The sequence below is a fragment of the Tiliqua scincoides genome, chromosome 3, assembly GCF_035046505.1.
Source record: "Tiliqua scincoides isolate rTilSci1 chromosome 3, rTilSci1.hap2, whole genome shotgun sequence".
NCBI lineage: Eukaryota > Metazoa > Chordata > Lepidosauria > Squamata > Scincidae > Tiliqua > Tiliqua scincoides.
Genome location: NC_089823.1, coordinates 218291604 through 218308647, shown reverse-complemented (window position 1 = coordinate 218308647; position 17044 = coordinate 218291604). Strand labels below are relative to the sequence as shown.

General features: G+C 39.2%; 1 protein-coding gene across 1 annotated transcript in view; it reads right to left on the bottom strand.

The window, feature by feature from the left end:
- The window catches only part of RSRC1 (arginine and serine rich coiled-coil 1), a 241903-nt gene that overhangs the window by 108131 nt on the left and 116728 nt on the right, over window positions 1-17044 (bottom strand). The window contains exon 6 of the mRNA XM_066621738.1: window positions 9257-9308. Within this exon, the coding sequence (XP_066477835.1) occupies window positions 9257-9308 (52 nt within the window). The remainder of the gene's footprint in view (window positions 1-9256; window positions 9309-17044) is intronic.

The window sequence follows — 17044 nt, the reverse complement described above, 5'->3', positions numbered from 1 at the left end:
GTAGCCGCAATGCAGTTCCAAGGTAAGGAAACAAATGTTCCCTTGCATTGAGGAGACCTCTGCGATTGTCTCCCCACCACAGGATGCCGTGCACACCCCACTGGCACAGCAGCACCAGCAATGGAAAATTGGATAGGATTTGGCCCTAAGACTGCCAGCCCACTGCAGAATGCAGGGCATGCCCTGTAGGCATGGCTGCATCAGCGGTGGAAAGTTGGATAGGACTGGGCTCAAAGTTCTCAATGGCTCCAAATGAGTTCTACAGGACACAGTAAACTATAGTCTGGGCAGAGTTAAGAAGTGACATCTTCATCCCAGGAATAGGGGTAACCAAGAATATATTCATCCTCCAGCCCAGTGGTCAGAGCTGTCCTTCAGTAGGGCAACTGGGGAGGCTGCTCTGGGCCTTGCACTTTCATGCCCAATGTATGCCATAATAGGAGGGCATAGCTGATTCATACATCTCAAGTATCAGATGTCTATCCAATATTATATTTTTGTTAGTATGGTTGATATGAAGTGCTCCGTCTATAAACTAGTCTAATGGATCTTTTGGTGAGATATGATGAGCTGATAATGGGAAGTTTCTCTTTCCTGCCTTTACAGTGATTTTCAAACACTGCGCCATGTCACATTGGTGAGCCATGAATGTTTCTCAGGTCTGCCAAGGGAATTTGGGGAAGGGTCATTTATTAGTAGGGACATTGGGGGATGTGAGCCCCCCATTGGCAGGGCGGTGTGCCTTGTCAATTGTCAAAAAATTGATGGTGTACCTTGCCAATTTTAGTGCCTTGTCAGTGTGCTGTGGGATGAAAAAGGTTGAAAATTGCTGCTTTAGACATACCATGGAGTCATGAATCACATACAAATGGCAAGGAGAGGTAAACAGAGATTTTAACAGTTAATCCAATTCGGGGTTTTTTTTCTACAGTCACTAAATACAGAAACTGAAACCAACCTGAAGTTCCAGCCACAATAATTGCAATATAATCTTTGTCTTTCCTTTTCTTTCCTTTCTTTTTTGGAAATGGGGGGGGGGCATCATGATGTCTAAGCTCATACTACTTCTCATAACATATCATTTGCTAGTACAAGGCCAGAGATATTTTAAGGCTTAGGTGATGCAGCAGATAGAAATCCTAGGGAAAATATTAGCATATGTTCAACATAAATGAAAATATGAGCATAGAATTAAAGCACACAATTTTGTTAAACATACACAACTAGTGAAACTAAACTTTAGTGGTTTCCAAACTTTTTTGGGCCACCGCCTCCTTGATTACATAAAATTGTCCCCAGTGCCCCCTACCCTATAAAAAGCATTATTCAGAATAGTGGTTTGCCCAACCCACTAAGAAAATCAGTAACAATTAATTGCACTAGTATTCAAAATGCAATCAATGTAAACTTTAGCTTAATTTAGTCAACAAAACTGAGGAACATGATTCAGCAAGAAAAGTTTTTCAAAGTCTGATAGTCATTTGGCAAGAAACTTAGATATCACATGTAGTAATTACTTCATTGTTTGGTCAATTCTTAATCTGATGGATGGGCTTGATGAAGTGATACCAATGTCTGATTTAACACCACTTAGCAGAAGTCTTAAATAACCACATTCAGTAATCTGGAGTTGACTTCTTTGTTTGGAGAGAAGTTGGATGACCACACTAAAATCACATTCACCAAATAAGATGTTGTAAATGCAACAAGGAGCTTCTTGACTACTGTCCATAGTGCAGGATAGTGATATCAGGCAAGGGGAGCCCAAAAGGAAAACTGACACAAAGCTAAGTTGGTGCATAGCTAAGATAGAACATACTTCTGGGGATACTCCCAAACAACAATTTCAGCCCCCACCACATAACAATAACTTTGGATAGTATATTATAATTGCTATAATTACCTCTTACTAGCCATAAGAGGTAAAGTATAATGGGGGGGGGGGGCGGGTATCTAAAACGCAGGGGCAATATTTAAGCAGCATGTCACATAAGGAACAGCCCCTAATTATAAGCATCAAAGGCTGCTGGCCTGATCACCATAGCTAGTGTGGAGACTACACCTGCATTTAAACAGAGCTCTGACCATAACAAAGAGAAAAACTTGGTGGGGCAGGGAAATGAGAGAGGGCGCACAGGGCAGGAACAGACCCATCAGAGAGAAGCTGAAAACCGACTCTCTAGTACCCCTCCGCACCCCTCTAGTTAATCCCACCACCACCCTGGGGGCAGCACACACAGCTTTGGGAACCAGTACTTTAGCTTATCATGGTGAAACTAAGACACAAACATGGATAACTTAGCACAAAGTTGACAATAACATCTAGGTTCCGGGACACTGTCTAGATGTACATAATGTTGTTAGCTTACAAAAGCTAAGCAGGACAAGATCTGATCGGTTCCTGAATGAACTATATCCAAAGAGAGTTAGTCAGAAGTAAAGCTGCATTCCCATGCACAGTTACCTGAGAGTAAGTTCTGTTGAACAAAGTAAGACTTCTGAGTGAGTAACACGCATAGGATTGCACTCCAAGTTCCATTACAACTAATGTTAGATTGATTTCAGTGGTTTTTTGGAATACACCCTGTATGTGTCACTTTGAGTTCCATAATGGAAGAAAAGTGGAATATAAATGCAATAAATGAATAATTCAAAATGCTACAGATCAGCAGCTCAGGTAACAACACATTTAGCTGGCTCATGCTTTTGTTCTAAGAAGGCAGAAAGGATGCTCTTTGGATAACATGGTAGCCACTACTCGTAAATACACTGGATCCCCGAATTATGGATATCTGAGTTGGCACTTTTGTGCAGGCTCAGTCTGTCCATTGTGGCACTTTTGCAGTTACAGTATTGCTGAGGTGACAAAAGCTGGCTGTTACAACATATGAACATGTTCATGCCCGTTGGGCAAAAAGGCGGGGTACAAATTAATGAAATAAAAATAATAAAATAATAATAATGAACCACGAAACTTCTTGGGTGACCTTGGGCCAGTGATTCCTCAGATGGGATTGTTGTGAAGACAAAAGGAAGGGACAGTGTACGCCACCCTGAGCTCTTTAGATGAAGGGCGTTATAAAACTGTGAAAAATAAATAATAATAAAAAACCTACCACTTTTCAACAAAAAGTAGCTCTTAAAGAGCTTTACAAAACAAAATAAATCAACAAATGGTTTCCTGTCCCCAAAACGAGATGCAGAAGAGACACCAGCAACTGCAACTGGAAAAGATGCCTTGCTGGGTATGAAAGGAGCAATTGCTCTCCCCCTGCTAAATATAAGAAGACACCACTTTAAAAGGTGCCTCCTTGCTCAGCAACGGACAATTACATAGCAGGCTCCAACATGATACAGTGATACAGTACTCGGAACACATCTACATTAGAGCCATGCTGTAATTACCTCCTATGGTGCTGTCTCATTCAACATTTCATTTTCCAAAATGAATTTCCACAGCATTATAGGATATATTACTGTTCAGCAGAGTTGACTTTCTGAGATACTGAAAAAAATGTAAGATAACTTACAGTTTAACAGAAGCTGCTACTCATTCTTGGCAAGAGATATTAACTTCAACATTTTCTCTTACTTTTCTACACCAATACCAGGACAGCATAAAAAAACAAGTTCAAAAATTGAACTTTCAGCACTATCAGCTACAATTAGCTCCCACCAATCACTATTTGTTGATTGGTGGGAGCTGATTGTAGCTAATAGTGCTGAAAGCGCATGAATCTACTACTTAACCAAGTTGAAGTCTGCAGTCCTTGTTTTCGTGAATATGATTCAAGAATTTCTGTGTTAAAAAACTCTTTCAAGGTACTGTCAAAATAGTCTCCTTTTATTTTGGTTTTTAAAAAAAATTTCACCCTGTATGCTCAAGAAGAAAATAGGCACATTTTGAACTTCACTACTGGAATACAGTTACTCAAGCATCAATAGACACATAGAACACTTCCACTTGAACTCATGCTAAAGATAATGGCCAGATTCCAGAGAGCATTTTGGATGCACCTAAAGTGGTCCTGTGCATGTATGGAGCTGTTGCCAATTTCAACTTTCAATAGTGTCTTCTTACACAACATTCAGTCTCACTCCTAAGAATTTGCCAAACTTCAAGAACAGCATTTCTGAGTGACCTTGGGTCCAAATTAAGAATGGGATTCTGAAAAGCTCTAATACATGTGTGGGACACCCGGCACATCCATTGAGATCCAGGCCAATGACATATACGTTTTTCATAAGCAATGTATTGTATGCTACCAAATCTTATTTTGTATTATTTCCATAGTGCTTCAGATATTATTGCACTCTCTGCACATGTATGCTGCATGCACACACCAATACTTTTATTCTAAAAGCACGCTGAATTCATATAAATGTAAACACAGGTTACAGTCAAAACAACAAAATTCATTTTTAAAATCTAAATCATCATTTGTAGTTAATACTACTGATAGGAAAACAGTCACCTATCCTACAAGTGGCTTTGTACAGACATTGAAAATGTGCAGGAAAAACCCACCTCATATAACTAAACAATTTTCATTAAAGAAAGAAAATAAATAAGAATCTATAAAGTAATGGGTGATCCTATTAGTTCCACCAGACTAAAATTATACATTCGACGTATGTGGTCTTCTCAGCCACATCTGTCATGAACCATTTGGAACCACATCCACTTATTAGGTAAGACTGAACAAATACGGATTTGTAATTCTTAGGAAATATTTCATGAAAGGCTGAAGACAACCATAAATAAATGTCCTACTGCATTTGCAGCAGCAAACACTAATATATTTGTATTTTTCTATCAAATTCATTTATAAAAGAAAAAAATAAAAAAGTAAAATTTGTGATGCAGAACTAACCAGAACAAACTGGCCGTATAATCAGAGGATAATGAGTTAAACAGCGAAACACCTAGATAAAAGCCGCCAAACTGCCCCATTAAATATAAAATGTTCATTATTCCTCTGTCAGTTTTTACCACGCATTGGTAATGTCATATTAACATCCCCGTTCCAAAATCTGCTTTAAACTATCAACAATTCTGTCTTTAACATACAGTATTTTGCATGCTCCTTTAGAAACAGATTTGAAATGCAGATTCCACACACGGATCAGACAGCCATTTCAACTTAGGACCTTTGAAAGCATACATCAATCAACTTTTTGTAATTGTCTTCATAAGCAACAAAAGAGAATCTTACTATTGTAGCAGATTTTAACTACATTTTTAGATTAGTATAAAAATGTGTGAAATTTTCAGTTATTGAAGATATCTTTTTTAAAAGTGTCATTCTTAAATTTGGTTAAAATATGCATACTTCAAAATATGTTAATGCTTTCACTTTTATAAACTATCAGATTTCTTAACAAGGCGGGATAGCCAATACTTTATTTTTTTTCTTTAAAATATGCGAGAGAAGCAGGTTATATTTCATGTATAAATAAGCAGGAATCTTTTACGGTTCTCTATCATTCAGTAATGAATTCTGGGGAAGAAATCACAGACACCCAAGTGGTTTGGCAACTGTAAGTGACAGAAGCTATGCTAAATCCTCTGTTTACACTGGGGATTAACTGAGTAGATTGTGAGTAGCAAACTGAGCTGTCCATGGTCAAGGGAACCTGTTCCTTGTCAGCCCATAGGGCACAAGGACAAAACATGGTCCTGGTAGGAAGTGACCCATAAACATATTCCAGCGAAGGATTTATACAAAGCCAGTCTGCCTCACAGAAACTCCATATGACCATTAACTGGGCTGCAAGGCCTGCCAGGAGGCCTAATTACAGGTCTACAGAGCCCAATAACAAAAGCTGAAGAGCTTTAGCCTAGGGATGATCTGCTTTATACTGACTTGAGAGAGTCCATATAGAGTGACAAAAAGAAAGAGGTTTAGCTTTAAAATTTTCCCCAGAGACACAGCATTGTAACTAAGCCTGGAAAGCACACATGCAACATACTTCAGATAGGCTTAAACATACCACCCTCTCAAAATTAACATTCAGCTACTGCTTGCTTAACATCTGCTCAAACATGGCAAGTTGCTGTGATATTGTTAGAGTGTGCTGAAATGGCTTTCTTCTGTCTAACCAGTGAGAAGGATAAGATAAATAAACTCACTCAAATATAAATTTATAGCTGATAGGAAGGATTACTACCAAGTGGGAGATTTTATGAGAACAAAATTAGTGTCTTTAAACAACTCATTAAAAGTACTTATACAGCTTTAGCTCTGTAAACGTATCTGGAGCCTACCATTAAAATCTATGACCAACCTCCAAGCAATATAAACTAGATCTGTATTTCTGAAAGCAGTTTTTTAAAGGTATGCACTATGTGAAGTTTGTAGTGGCTAATTTAGTAACTATAAAACATTTTACAAGATTATCTGAGCACTTTATGAATGAATAAAAACCAATACAATTAATACAACCAAAAATAAAGTAAGAAGAGCAAATAATCCAACCCAAAGAGAACTTTTCAAGAGAACAAAATTATAACAAATCTACGAAGACCTGGTAAAAAAACCCATAACTTCATCTGGCAAAAAAAGACTGTACAGAGAGGAGGCCAACCTCAGCTCCAAGGGGCCACCACTGAGAAAGACCTCTCACTGATCAAGAGCAGTAGATCATACAGGAACTTGTGTAGGGAGGCAGTCCTTCAGACTGTAGTTTCTTTGAACACAATTGGGGGAGAAGTACATCTTCTCTCCTGCTTCTGGGCTTCAAAGGAAACAGGATGCTGACTCGATGGGCATTTGGCCTGATCCAGCAGGCCATTTCTTATGCCTAGGTCAGTGGTTCCTAAACTGTGAACCATGGAAACCAGCCAGGGAAGCTGTGGAATCCTTGTGAAAAAAAACTACCGCCTTATACAATGTATAGGTTTGTAGACCTAATGGAGAGCCACTGCCAATGGCCCAGTAGGACAAGGGAGCTGCCAGTTGAAAAAGTTTGCGAACCACTGACCAAGGACTTAAATTATTTAGGGTTTTAAAGGCAAAAAAACAAGACTTTAATTTGTGTGTGGAATCAAACTATACCAACATACCTGGAATAACAGACATAGCACATAAAGCCTTGCCCATCAGTGCCCTAGGTGCTGTATTCTGTACCAGGTAAAGTTCCTGAACACTCTACAGAGCCAACCTCATGCGGAATACATTACAGCAGTCTAACCAGGAGATAGGTAATGCTGCAAGCTTATGCATGTCCATTCAGAAGTACGCCCTAGTGAGTTAGTTCATTGGGACTGACTCCCAGGTAAATATGTATCAGACTGCAGCCTAAGCACGGGCAACCACATCTAGTGGCCCAATCCTATTCGGCCTAGGCCACCAGTACTGCAGCTGCATGCCAACAACCTCCGGAGTTCTGCAGAGCAGATAGGTCAGGCAGAGGGGGCATTCCAGGAGAGGACAGGGACAAGCCATGGGCATATCGAGGCTGAATTAGAACAGAAGCAGTGATAGCATCAGTATCTCATGCCCCCAGCCTGGGCTCAACAATAGCCAAAGAGCTGGCACTGATCCAAGTAGGAACCATTGGAACAAGGCAGTGACAGAGTAGACAAATAAAAGATTTGTCCTGAGATTCTTACATCTCCATTGCTGCTGAGTCCTTGGCTGACCCATAGCATGCAGAAGAGGCTGTGCCAGCGCCACTGCACACTCTAGGTCGGTCCAGGACACAAAAGGGCTGTAAGTCTGCTTGGGACTGGAACAGATGCACTGCTGGCACACCAGCCAAAGCTGGGAAAATGCACTGTGGGATAAAGTAGTCACGTGGGAATCCAGGAACAAAAGTGGGGCCAACAGTCCTCAAGGGAATTGTGATGCCACTGAGAACAGGCCAATCCACTGATCTCACAGCAGGAAGTCTCCTAATGAGAAGAACCTCTATTTTGTCTGGATTAAATTTCAGTTTATTTTCTCTCATGTAGCCCTTCAGACACCTTTCCAAATATTACAATAGTATGATATGGCTCAGATAACAGAAAATATTTTTTTAAAAGGCTTTCACTTCAAAGCCTTTTAGAACATGATGGCATAAAGACCCCTCCCCCTCAATGATACATTTCCAATGCTATTACAAAACAATGTTAAACATAACTTTAATTGTTCAAGAGCAAATCCAAAGTCACCATGTGCACTTTCTTTTTCAACATTTAAATGAAATTAATAAGGGGGGAATTTGAAAAAATGCAAATTTTAGGTATCAACTTAATGCATTTTCCAATAAAGTAATTAATTCAAAAGCATTCCAGATTTCAGCTCCAATTTAAAATATTTAAAATTATAAAGTATCATAAGAACCTCAAATACGCCTTGAAACCTACAGACTTCTGATCACAATGACACAAAACTCATAGTATCTTTAATATATTTGCTAGGTGTTAAATTAAAAAATGAGGAATGACAGCCCAGAGCAGTATAAACAAATTGTGTTTTTCAAGGTCTGCACTGTCACATCTACTTTATAATTATGTACTTCAAAGACATATTAAAAGAATAGGAGAACAATGCATGCATTTGAAACTATGACATATAAAATGCTACCCTGAAAAATGTGAATATATGTTGGAAACAGTAACAGAAAAAGTTTTGGTTTTTATCAGGTGTATGAAAAAGAAAAACCCCTAAACTGCATGCTGCATAGTTCACCATGAAGTTCAGGTAAGAAAATAAAACACAAGGCCTAAAATTAAAACATCATCTGCATATATGATTTAATATAAGGCATTAAATCAAACTCAGCATTATCTTTTATGCTACAACAGGCAAACAAATTCAATCGGATAAGTAAGCAGAGCACAGAAAGGTTGAATGCTGAATTTTTGTACATTTTAATGCCCTTCTGATTTTAGGATGTTCCAGATAAAAATTAAAATCCTGGAGTTCTCTAGAGTTGGGGTGCAAACAGGAAGAAGCTATCAGACTACCTAGACTTATCAAGGTACAATTATTTGCTGATCATTTATTGTACCTGGGTTAACCTCTATTAACTACACCAAAATGGCAGCTATGTAAACTTACTTCATAATTATATTCATGTCTATATAATATTATATTCATAAATATATGTAACTTACAATTATATTCAGAAGTAAGTTCCATTGGGTTCAATGGAGCTTACTCCTTTGAAAGTGTGCATAGGATTGCAGCCTTAGTTACTCTGCTATCATAATAAACATAAGAGCGATATTATTCTTCCTTTCAAACCTTCATGTTTCTTTACTTACCAGCAGCTTCAAGAACCAACTGTAATCTAGCTTTGGCTTGTTCAGCAGCAGACTGGGAAAAAAGAAAAGAAAATGGATAATATTAAAGGATATTAAAGGAACATAAGATACAGAGAAACTAAAAACATCATGAATATGTTTTATAAGGAAAAGGCCTGTAAAGATATACAGGTTGAGACTAATTATTCGCATGGGTTCCATTCCAAGCACTCACATAGATGGCAAAAAAACCTATAGCAAATCAATTTAAAAAACAAAGTTTCTTTGCTCCAGTGATTTAAAAACAGCCTTGCTGACCTTTGTGATGTAAGATAAGAGTCATTAACAAGACAATCAATCAGTCCTCCTCTAAGAGCTTAAAAAGAGCTGAGAGCTTACGCTCAGCCCCTCCCTTCACCAATGCAAGGGGAAGGGAGGAGTTCATCTTTAATATATTCATTTATGTAAACTTACGTGAATTTATTCAAATTTTAAATGTAAATTAATTCTTTTTCTCCCCTGGCCCCCGACACAGTGTCAGAAAGACAATGTGGCCCTCCTGCCAAAAACTTTGGATACCCCTGGTCTAGGAGGCAAAAACAAACAAAAAAAGCTGAAGTTTGAAAGCTGACCAAGACAACTACTATACTATCAATATCTATTTACAACACCACATCATCATCAAGCTTGTCAATGTTGCAGAGCCAACAGAAATGTAATCCACTATTCAGCTTACATCCTGTCCTCTAAAAGAATCATACCAAAGTAACAGACTGCTTAGACAGTCCAAGCACCGGTGCCGGTGCACAAAAAGCAGTTAATGTGAATGCTGAAAATCCTCATTTGGTCATGAGAGCTCATTATGTGCAAGGTAGTTAGACCAGTGATTTTCAACCACTGTGCTATGGCACACTGGTGTGCCACAAATGGTTCACAGCTGTGCCATGGGAGTTTGGGGGAGGGTGGTTTATTAGCATGGCTGTTGGGGACTGTGAGCCCTCCACAGGCAGTGCAGTGTACCGTGTAAATTGTCCAAAAACTGATGGTATGCCCTGACAATTTTAGCACCTTGTCAGTGTGCTGAAAATCTCTGAGTTAAACTGTCTAAACCTACTCTGAGCCAATGATAACATCAAATCTCTCCAGCAATACGTATTTATAATTGGAGAAGGCAATAAAACACATTTAAGACATTTCTACTGTAAAGAATCTTCAGCTTGACCTCTTGCTTTTATGACGACACTTTACTATTATGCTACTGAACTTGCCCCTCATTAACTTTTCTCTGCCTATTTTGTTACAATTCCAATAATTTTTCACAAAATGCTAGCACTTTAAACAGCTCAACTTGTGCTAGCAGAGCCTTGAAAACCCAGCTGTTAATATCACACCAAATCCAGGAAACCCAACTGGGTAAAAAAAAACTCAGAACAATTAGTTTACAACTGGTTTACATAAACAAGCAATTCTTATAGTAAAAACAATTTTAAGTCTACAGCAACAAGTCTTAATTTCAGTAGCACTTGAAAAAATAACTGGGAGTAATAATCATACACCTATCCTCTTCAACTTTCTTTCTCTTACAACTTCATCAAAAATACGGCTTCACGATAAAAGCATAACAGAGGTAGAAGGGGAAAAAGAACATAATATTTTGTCTTTGTCTATAAATTATTTTACAATAGGCCAAGACTGCAAATAGACATACTGATTCCATGATTCATTCAGCATAAATAACTACAAATACACAGGTCAGTTTTATTGTGTTTGCTATATTTGGTATGTTTAATTATTTTCTATTAATATTTCCACTAATTAATGGAGTTCAGTAATATATAAACACTCACTAGCTTTACCTACAGTTTGACTTTGATGACTACAAAATTCAAATTCAAATAGAAAAAGACAACTAGGGAACAGGGAAAATTGTAAAAAATAAATAGCATAAGGGCCCAATCCTATGTGGCCCACCCACTCCGCAGTACAGAGGTGCCCAAATGGCTGCCACTGTATGTTGCAAGGCAGGAAAAGCAGCTGGAGGTCTCCTCAGGGATGAGGGAAAATTGGTTCTCTTACCCCATGTGGCACCCCCACAGCCTCTATGGGTCTTTTGGAATCTGCACCAGCGAAATATCTGGCATGGGGGAGGGGTAGGATCCCGTGGCTACCTCTGCTGCCATCCGCACCCCCTCCTGCTGCCATTCACACCTTTTTCCTGGGCCTAAACGCTGTGCGGGCCACCCTCCCCCGCCCAGAAACACCTCTCTCCATCTTTCCACTCCCTCCCCTCACCTAGGAATGCCTTCCTGCCAAGCAGGAGAGTATTCACCACTTGTGGGCACTTGGTAACTTCCTACTGGCGCTGGCCTCCCCACTGGTGCCTCTCCTTTACAGGATACCACAATGTGCCTTACAGTACGTTTGCAGTGGCCGTTACCTAGGCAGTTCGTGCGAGCAGCACTGCCTGAGTGGAGGATTGGGCTGCCCATGACCATACAGGCTGCAATACTCACAAGTAGGCAAACATTTCTCAGCTCCTATCAAAGGCCAGGAAAAGGGAAACACAAGGTCACCAAAATGGTTCTGATCTGATGAACATGGAGCTCAACAAATGCTCCAGAAAGTGCCCCCCCCCACCGAAGTGAAAATGATAAAGGATTGAGCAGATGGGAAGGTGAAAGTAGTTTCTGTTTGGTTGGTTTTCATTTCAGTCTAGTAAAGGTGGGTGAGACCCAACAGAAAAGAAGTTATTGTCAAGAAGAAAAAAATGTTTGGCCACCATAACTTCATAAATAGTTTTTGACATGCAAGTTTATGAAGGAGGTGAAGAACAAATCTGCTTTGCATTATAGTATGACTAATTATTTGTGTTACAATTAATATTGTGCAATTAGATTTAGGAGTATTAACTGTCAAAGAAAAGTAATTATGAAGAATAAGCCAAGGATTTCTGTGATTCATTATGGTTTTTTCTTAACCTACTAGAAATTAATTACATTGAATAAAAACTTTAATAAGAAAAGGGATGATTGCCTTGTTTTGGGACATCATTTAAAACAATGTATGACACTTCAATACAGAAGGATACGACAGCAGGTCGCAACATGAATTCAATTTCTCTCAGCTATAAGAATCTGAGTACTCCAAAAACAACCAATTTAAATGACGAGACACTTGACAAGCCTTGCTACACCTGTGACTACACAATTCTAGGAATCCACAGACTGCTGGAGCTGAGAAAATATGATGAAACTTGTGAATAGTAATGCGATTCTGATCCATTGTATGTACGAATTTGGGATACCAGAATTCTAACTGCTAGAGATCTCCATGGAAACCTACAGGTGAGTATAGGTGATGGCTTTTTAGCTGCATCTTCCATTCTCCTACTGTACTTGTGTTGGTTTTGCTCAGCATCCACCTCCTATATTTCAATATCAGTCACCCACCAAGGTCACCCCATTAATACAATTCTTGGAGTTACACAAGTACCAAGCAAACTGTAGCACAGTAAGCAAGAACTTCAGTCAGAATGGGTTACATGCAGCAGAGAGAATGTCCCTGAATCTTCCATCAAAATAATTTTCCATAAGAGGATCTGCAGTTGAACAGGGACCAAATTTTCAACTCTTGAAAATAGGAAACGTGTTACACAAAGAATCCCAGGACTGATGCAAAATCAAGTTCAATGGGACATGATTCACCTGAAGCAGGTTCCACCCCCAAGAGAGCATTGATTTGTCTTGCTATACGGCACCATATTTGCTAAGGCACTAGAAGGGATCATAAACAGAGAGGGGTTCTATCACTCCCTCTCCAACAGCCAACTGGTCTACTAACAGTGCAATCCATGTATGTCTACTCAGAAGTAAATTACACTTTGTTCAATGGGGCTCACTGCCAGGAAATATAAGATTGCCACCTAAAGTAGTGACAAGTAAGCAAACATAGACATGAAATCCTAAGCTATGTTATTCTATGTCTTCCATTTCAAGACTTTCACCAGATCAGTATTTCATGTGTGTTACCTTTGGGAGTAACCCCACGCTAATACCCTGAAAAAAGAAAAGAGCCTAGAAAAGGCTTTGGTGAATATGTAAACAAAATGTATTTCATGAAAAAGTGGAACCTTGATTATTTATAATGGGCTACGTAAGGAGTTTGTTGATAAGATCTGGAGCAGTAGAGAATTCTACAGAAGGAGGTGGCTAAGGAAATGACAAAGGTGGACTTTTTGCTAACCAATAAACAACATATGAAGCTACCTTATCAGACCACTGAACAATCTGCAGGACTGGCATCACATACTGGGTCTAACCAGGCATAGGTCATTGACCCACATAGGCTACAGTCAGTCATGCTCCACCTAACAACTTTGGCAGCTGCTCTCCGCGCCCCCAACACAATCCAGTAAGCATTCTGTGGTTTACCAGGTGAAGGGAAAGGAAGCATCAGTTGCTGTCCTTCCTGGCACTGTCCATGTTAAAACTGCTACCTTCAAGTGAGCTACTGAGAAAGCAGTCACCTAGAAAACGAATTGTGAGAATGGTATTGTATCCCAGCATCTTCAGGCAACACTTCCTTTGCTCATTTTGATTCATTGACAATTCTAAAAATTCTACCACTAAAGGTTGTTATGCCTCTGGTGGAAATCCTTGATGATTTTGATTACGGGAACAGAGGGTTCTGGACTGAACATGTCCATTATTTTCTTTAAATGTCTTTGAAATGCAAAAATAGCCAGGACAAAAATGAGTTGTGCAGTCAGTCAGTCCATGTTTAATTCAACTTCCTTATATCTGCATTTAATAAATACATGGATAGAAGTTCTGAAAGATGCCTCCTCTCAAAGCACACATGAGTGACAGCTCCCAAGTGCCATATCTTTCATAGCAATGTGACTGATGTTCCTTAGATGGATTACACATTCTGCTGGAAAAAAATTATAAATATTTGCCAAGACTTTAGAGGCCGTGGTTTGTGTATCACACATGCAATTATTGCAGTTTTATTGTTTTCAATTGAATCACCACTCTTCATTAAAAATATTGTCATGTTAACTAATGTTGTCCCTACACAGTTTCTGACATCTTACATGTTTCTGTTTATTACAATGTTCACAAGACAGACATTTTCCAAAACTTACTCCATCTTCAGGTTATCTGGTGCTATCTTATACTGCACACACAAACCTGTTCTTTGATTAGGATATGTATGTTTTATGCTGATTAACCTCAGAGGTCTAAATCAGTGCAGAATATATTTTAGGCTGGTCATGGCAAGTTTCTGGACCCTCTATGCCTATTCTATAGAATCCCAGTCACTACTGTCAAAATGATACATTACACAGTTAACAACAAGCTCCTCCTACTAATGAAAAAAGTCGTATTTTTTCATGCACACAACTACATTTTCCTCTTGAATCCTAATAATTATTTTAATTTTCTTTAGGCTCATTGCAACACTTTATGCTTCCATTTGTTTTCAATCATTTTCCTTTCCATAAAATATATTCTACATTCACACAGGTAATTTTAGGCTGATGCAGAAGACAATATGCATCTGATTGCTCCCGTATTCACAAGATTAGGGCAAGCACACTCAATGCAAAGAAATGCCTTGTTTCCATTCCAGCACGTCCAGAAACAGTTGTCTACTCACGTGGGGGAGATTCATCTGAAATGCCCCTCAGTATGTGTATTAAATGCTGTCTAGATTAGTATTTAAAATGTGCATAGAAGATCATTTCAGACAATGTATGCCTAATCCATGAATTACGTAATTACCCTACTTAACTAGGCAACTCATGGAGCAACACATGTTCTAATTCTGGGAAGGAGAAGACGGTTGCATGAGTATCATCCAAACTAGATCATTCTCCAGTTGTAAATCGAAGTCGCAGTCCTAACAGCTAACAAGGTAACTTCTAGTTTATGAGAAGTTCAAGAATGTAATTCTCTAAATTAATCCATCAGTGGTTTGCTTTGGAACAAACATTCACTTCAGGTTGGGCATCCCTTATCCGGAATTCCAAAACAGAGTATTCTGAAGTATGGAACTTTTTTCAGTGCCAACATGATCTTTAAAAAAACAAAACTTTTTTGCCTAAAGATCACAAACTGTGTTTCATGCACAAAATTATTAAACATATTGTATAAAATTACTTTCAGGCTATGAGTATAAGGGGTATAAGAAATATAAATCTATTTTGAGTTTAGATTTGGGCCCCATACCCAAGATCTCACATTAGGTATACGCAATTACTCTGAAATACTTTTGTACTTTCTCGTATATACACTTGCATCAGAAAAATCCAACATCCAGAATGCTTGTTCCCAAGCACTTCAGATAAGGGATGCCGAACCTGTATTAATATCCACATGTAAATTTTAATACAATTGTTAAATAGTTATACATAAAGTGAGTCTCAACTGTGGTTACAGTCTTATATTCCATACTGCTCCTTCCTATAGTAGTGATTTGTTTGCCCCGTGTGACTGATAGGCATTCTAACCAATGGGAGAAGTGCATTCTGGGCCAATGTTTTCTATCCTTAAAGACTTTAAATGGATGAACAAAACATCTTAAAACTTGCCAAAAATCCTTATCATTCATATAAAAATAGGAGTAGAAAAATGCCCTCCAAAACTGCCAGGCAAACAACCTCTTTCATGCAGGGCCTCCGAGAGGAATTTTATCAGGGGGTATAAAGTTTCTTTTGGACCCCTTTGCAAAGGGGGAGGGGTGAAACAGAGAGGGGGGTGATGATGGGCAAGCAGAATAGGGGCAAGGAGGGGCGAAGCAGGGTGAGGGGAGGGTAGAGACAACGGGAAAAGTGTTTGGAGCCCAGGTCTACCCACCTATGTGGCATAAGCAGTGTTCCCAGCAACCCATATGGGCAACAAGTCAGAGTAGACAGGAAAATGTCAGATCCCAGGAAATTTCTGGGATTCCTCCTTTGACTCCTGGGTCCCCCTTTTGACCCTGGGCCCAGGTACAAATTACCCCCTTTACCCCCCTCTCCTAGGCCCTGCTTTCATGCACTCCTGCAGAGCTCTAAAAGGTATGCTCCAGATCAGCTGAAAGAGTTGGATGGTTCCTTCCATCAATGGGGATATCGATGTATCCTTGGGGTGTTTGTAAGCGCCCAACAAATATATTTACCTTGCTCCTTCCTGAGAAATTCTTTTAGACAGACAGATGTTTGTCATAAGGCACCTTTATAGCGTAGTCTCTCCATTTTAGCTCTCTGGCCTTCTCACCTGAGCCATGGTCACTTCTGTTATTGCTACTCCCCATTTCTGATTAGCATAGGCGCTTCTCACCTACCTGTATTCCCACTTCCTATTCTTCCTTCCCATGTCATAGGAACTGGGCAACTTGTAATGACCCAAAAAAGGCAATTTTTCCACCAAAAGTCATTTTGAAAGAGTCCCATTGCCAACAAGGACCTTCCTGCAGGCTGACAACTGATCCTCATCACCAACGTTCACTTGCTGATTCTATCCCTCACCTCAGAACCATCCAGGTTTGCTTTAGGTGCGAGGCTCCGAACTTATTCATAAAATGGAGCTATGGACGTTTTGTGTCCCCGAGAGAAAGAACTTCTGGACTTTTGTAATCTGATGAGGAAGGTTTTGATCCAGTACTTATGGACCTTTTTGATCCAGTACTTATTTTCTGCAAATCTACAAAATATATTTTCTTTTTTCAAACCCTGAACCAAGTCTATCAAGACAAATGTTTTAGTATACCCATACAACTTAGCATATTTGGACAAAGGGCTGCAGATAATTATGATAGCATTAT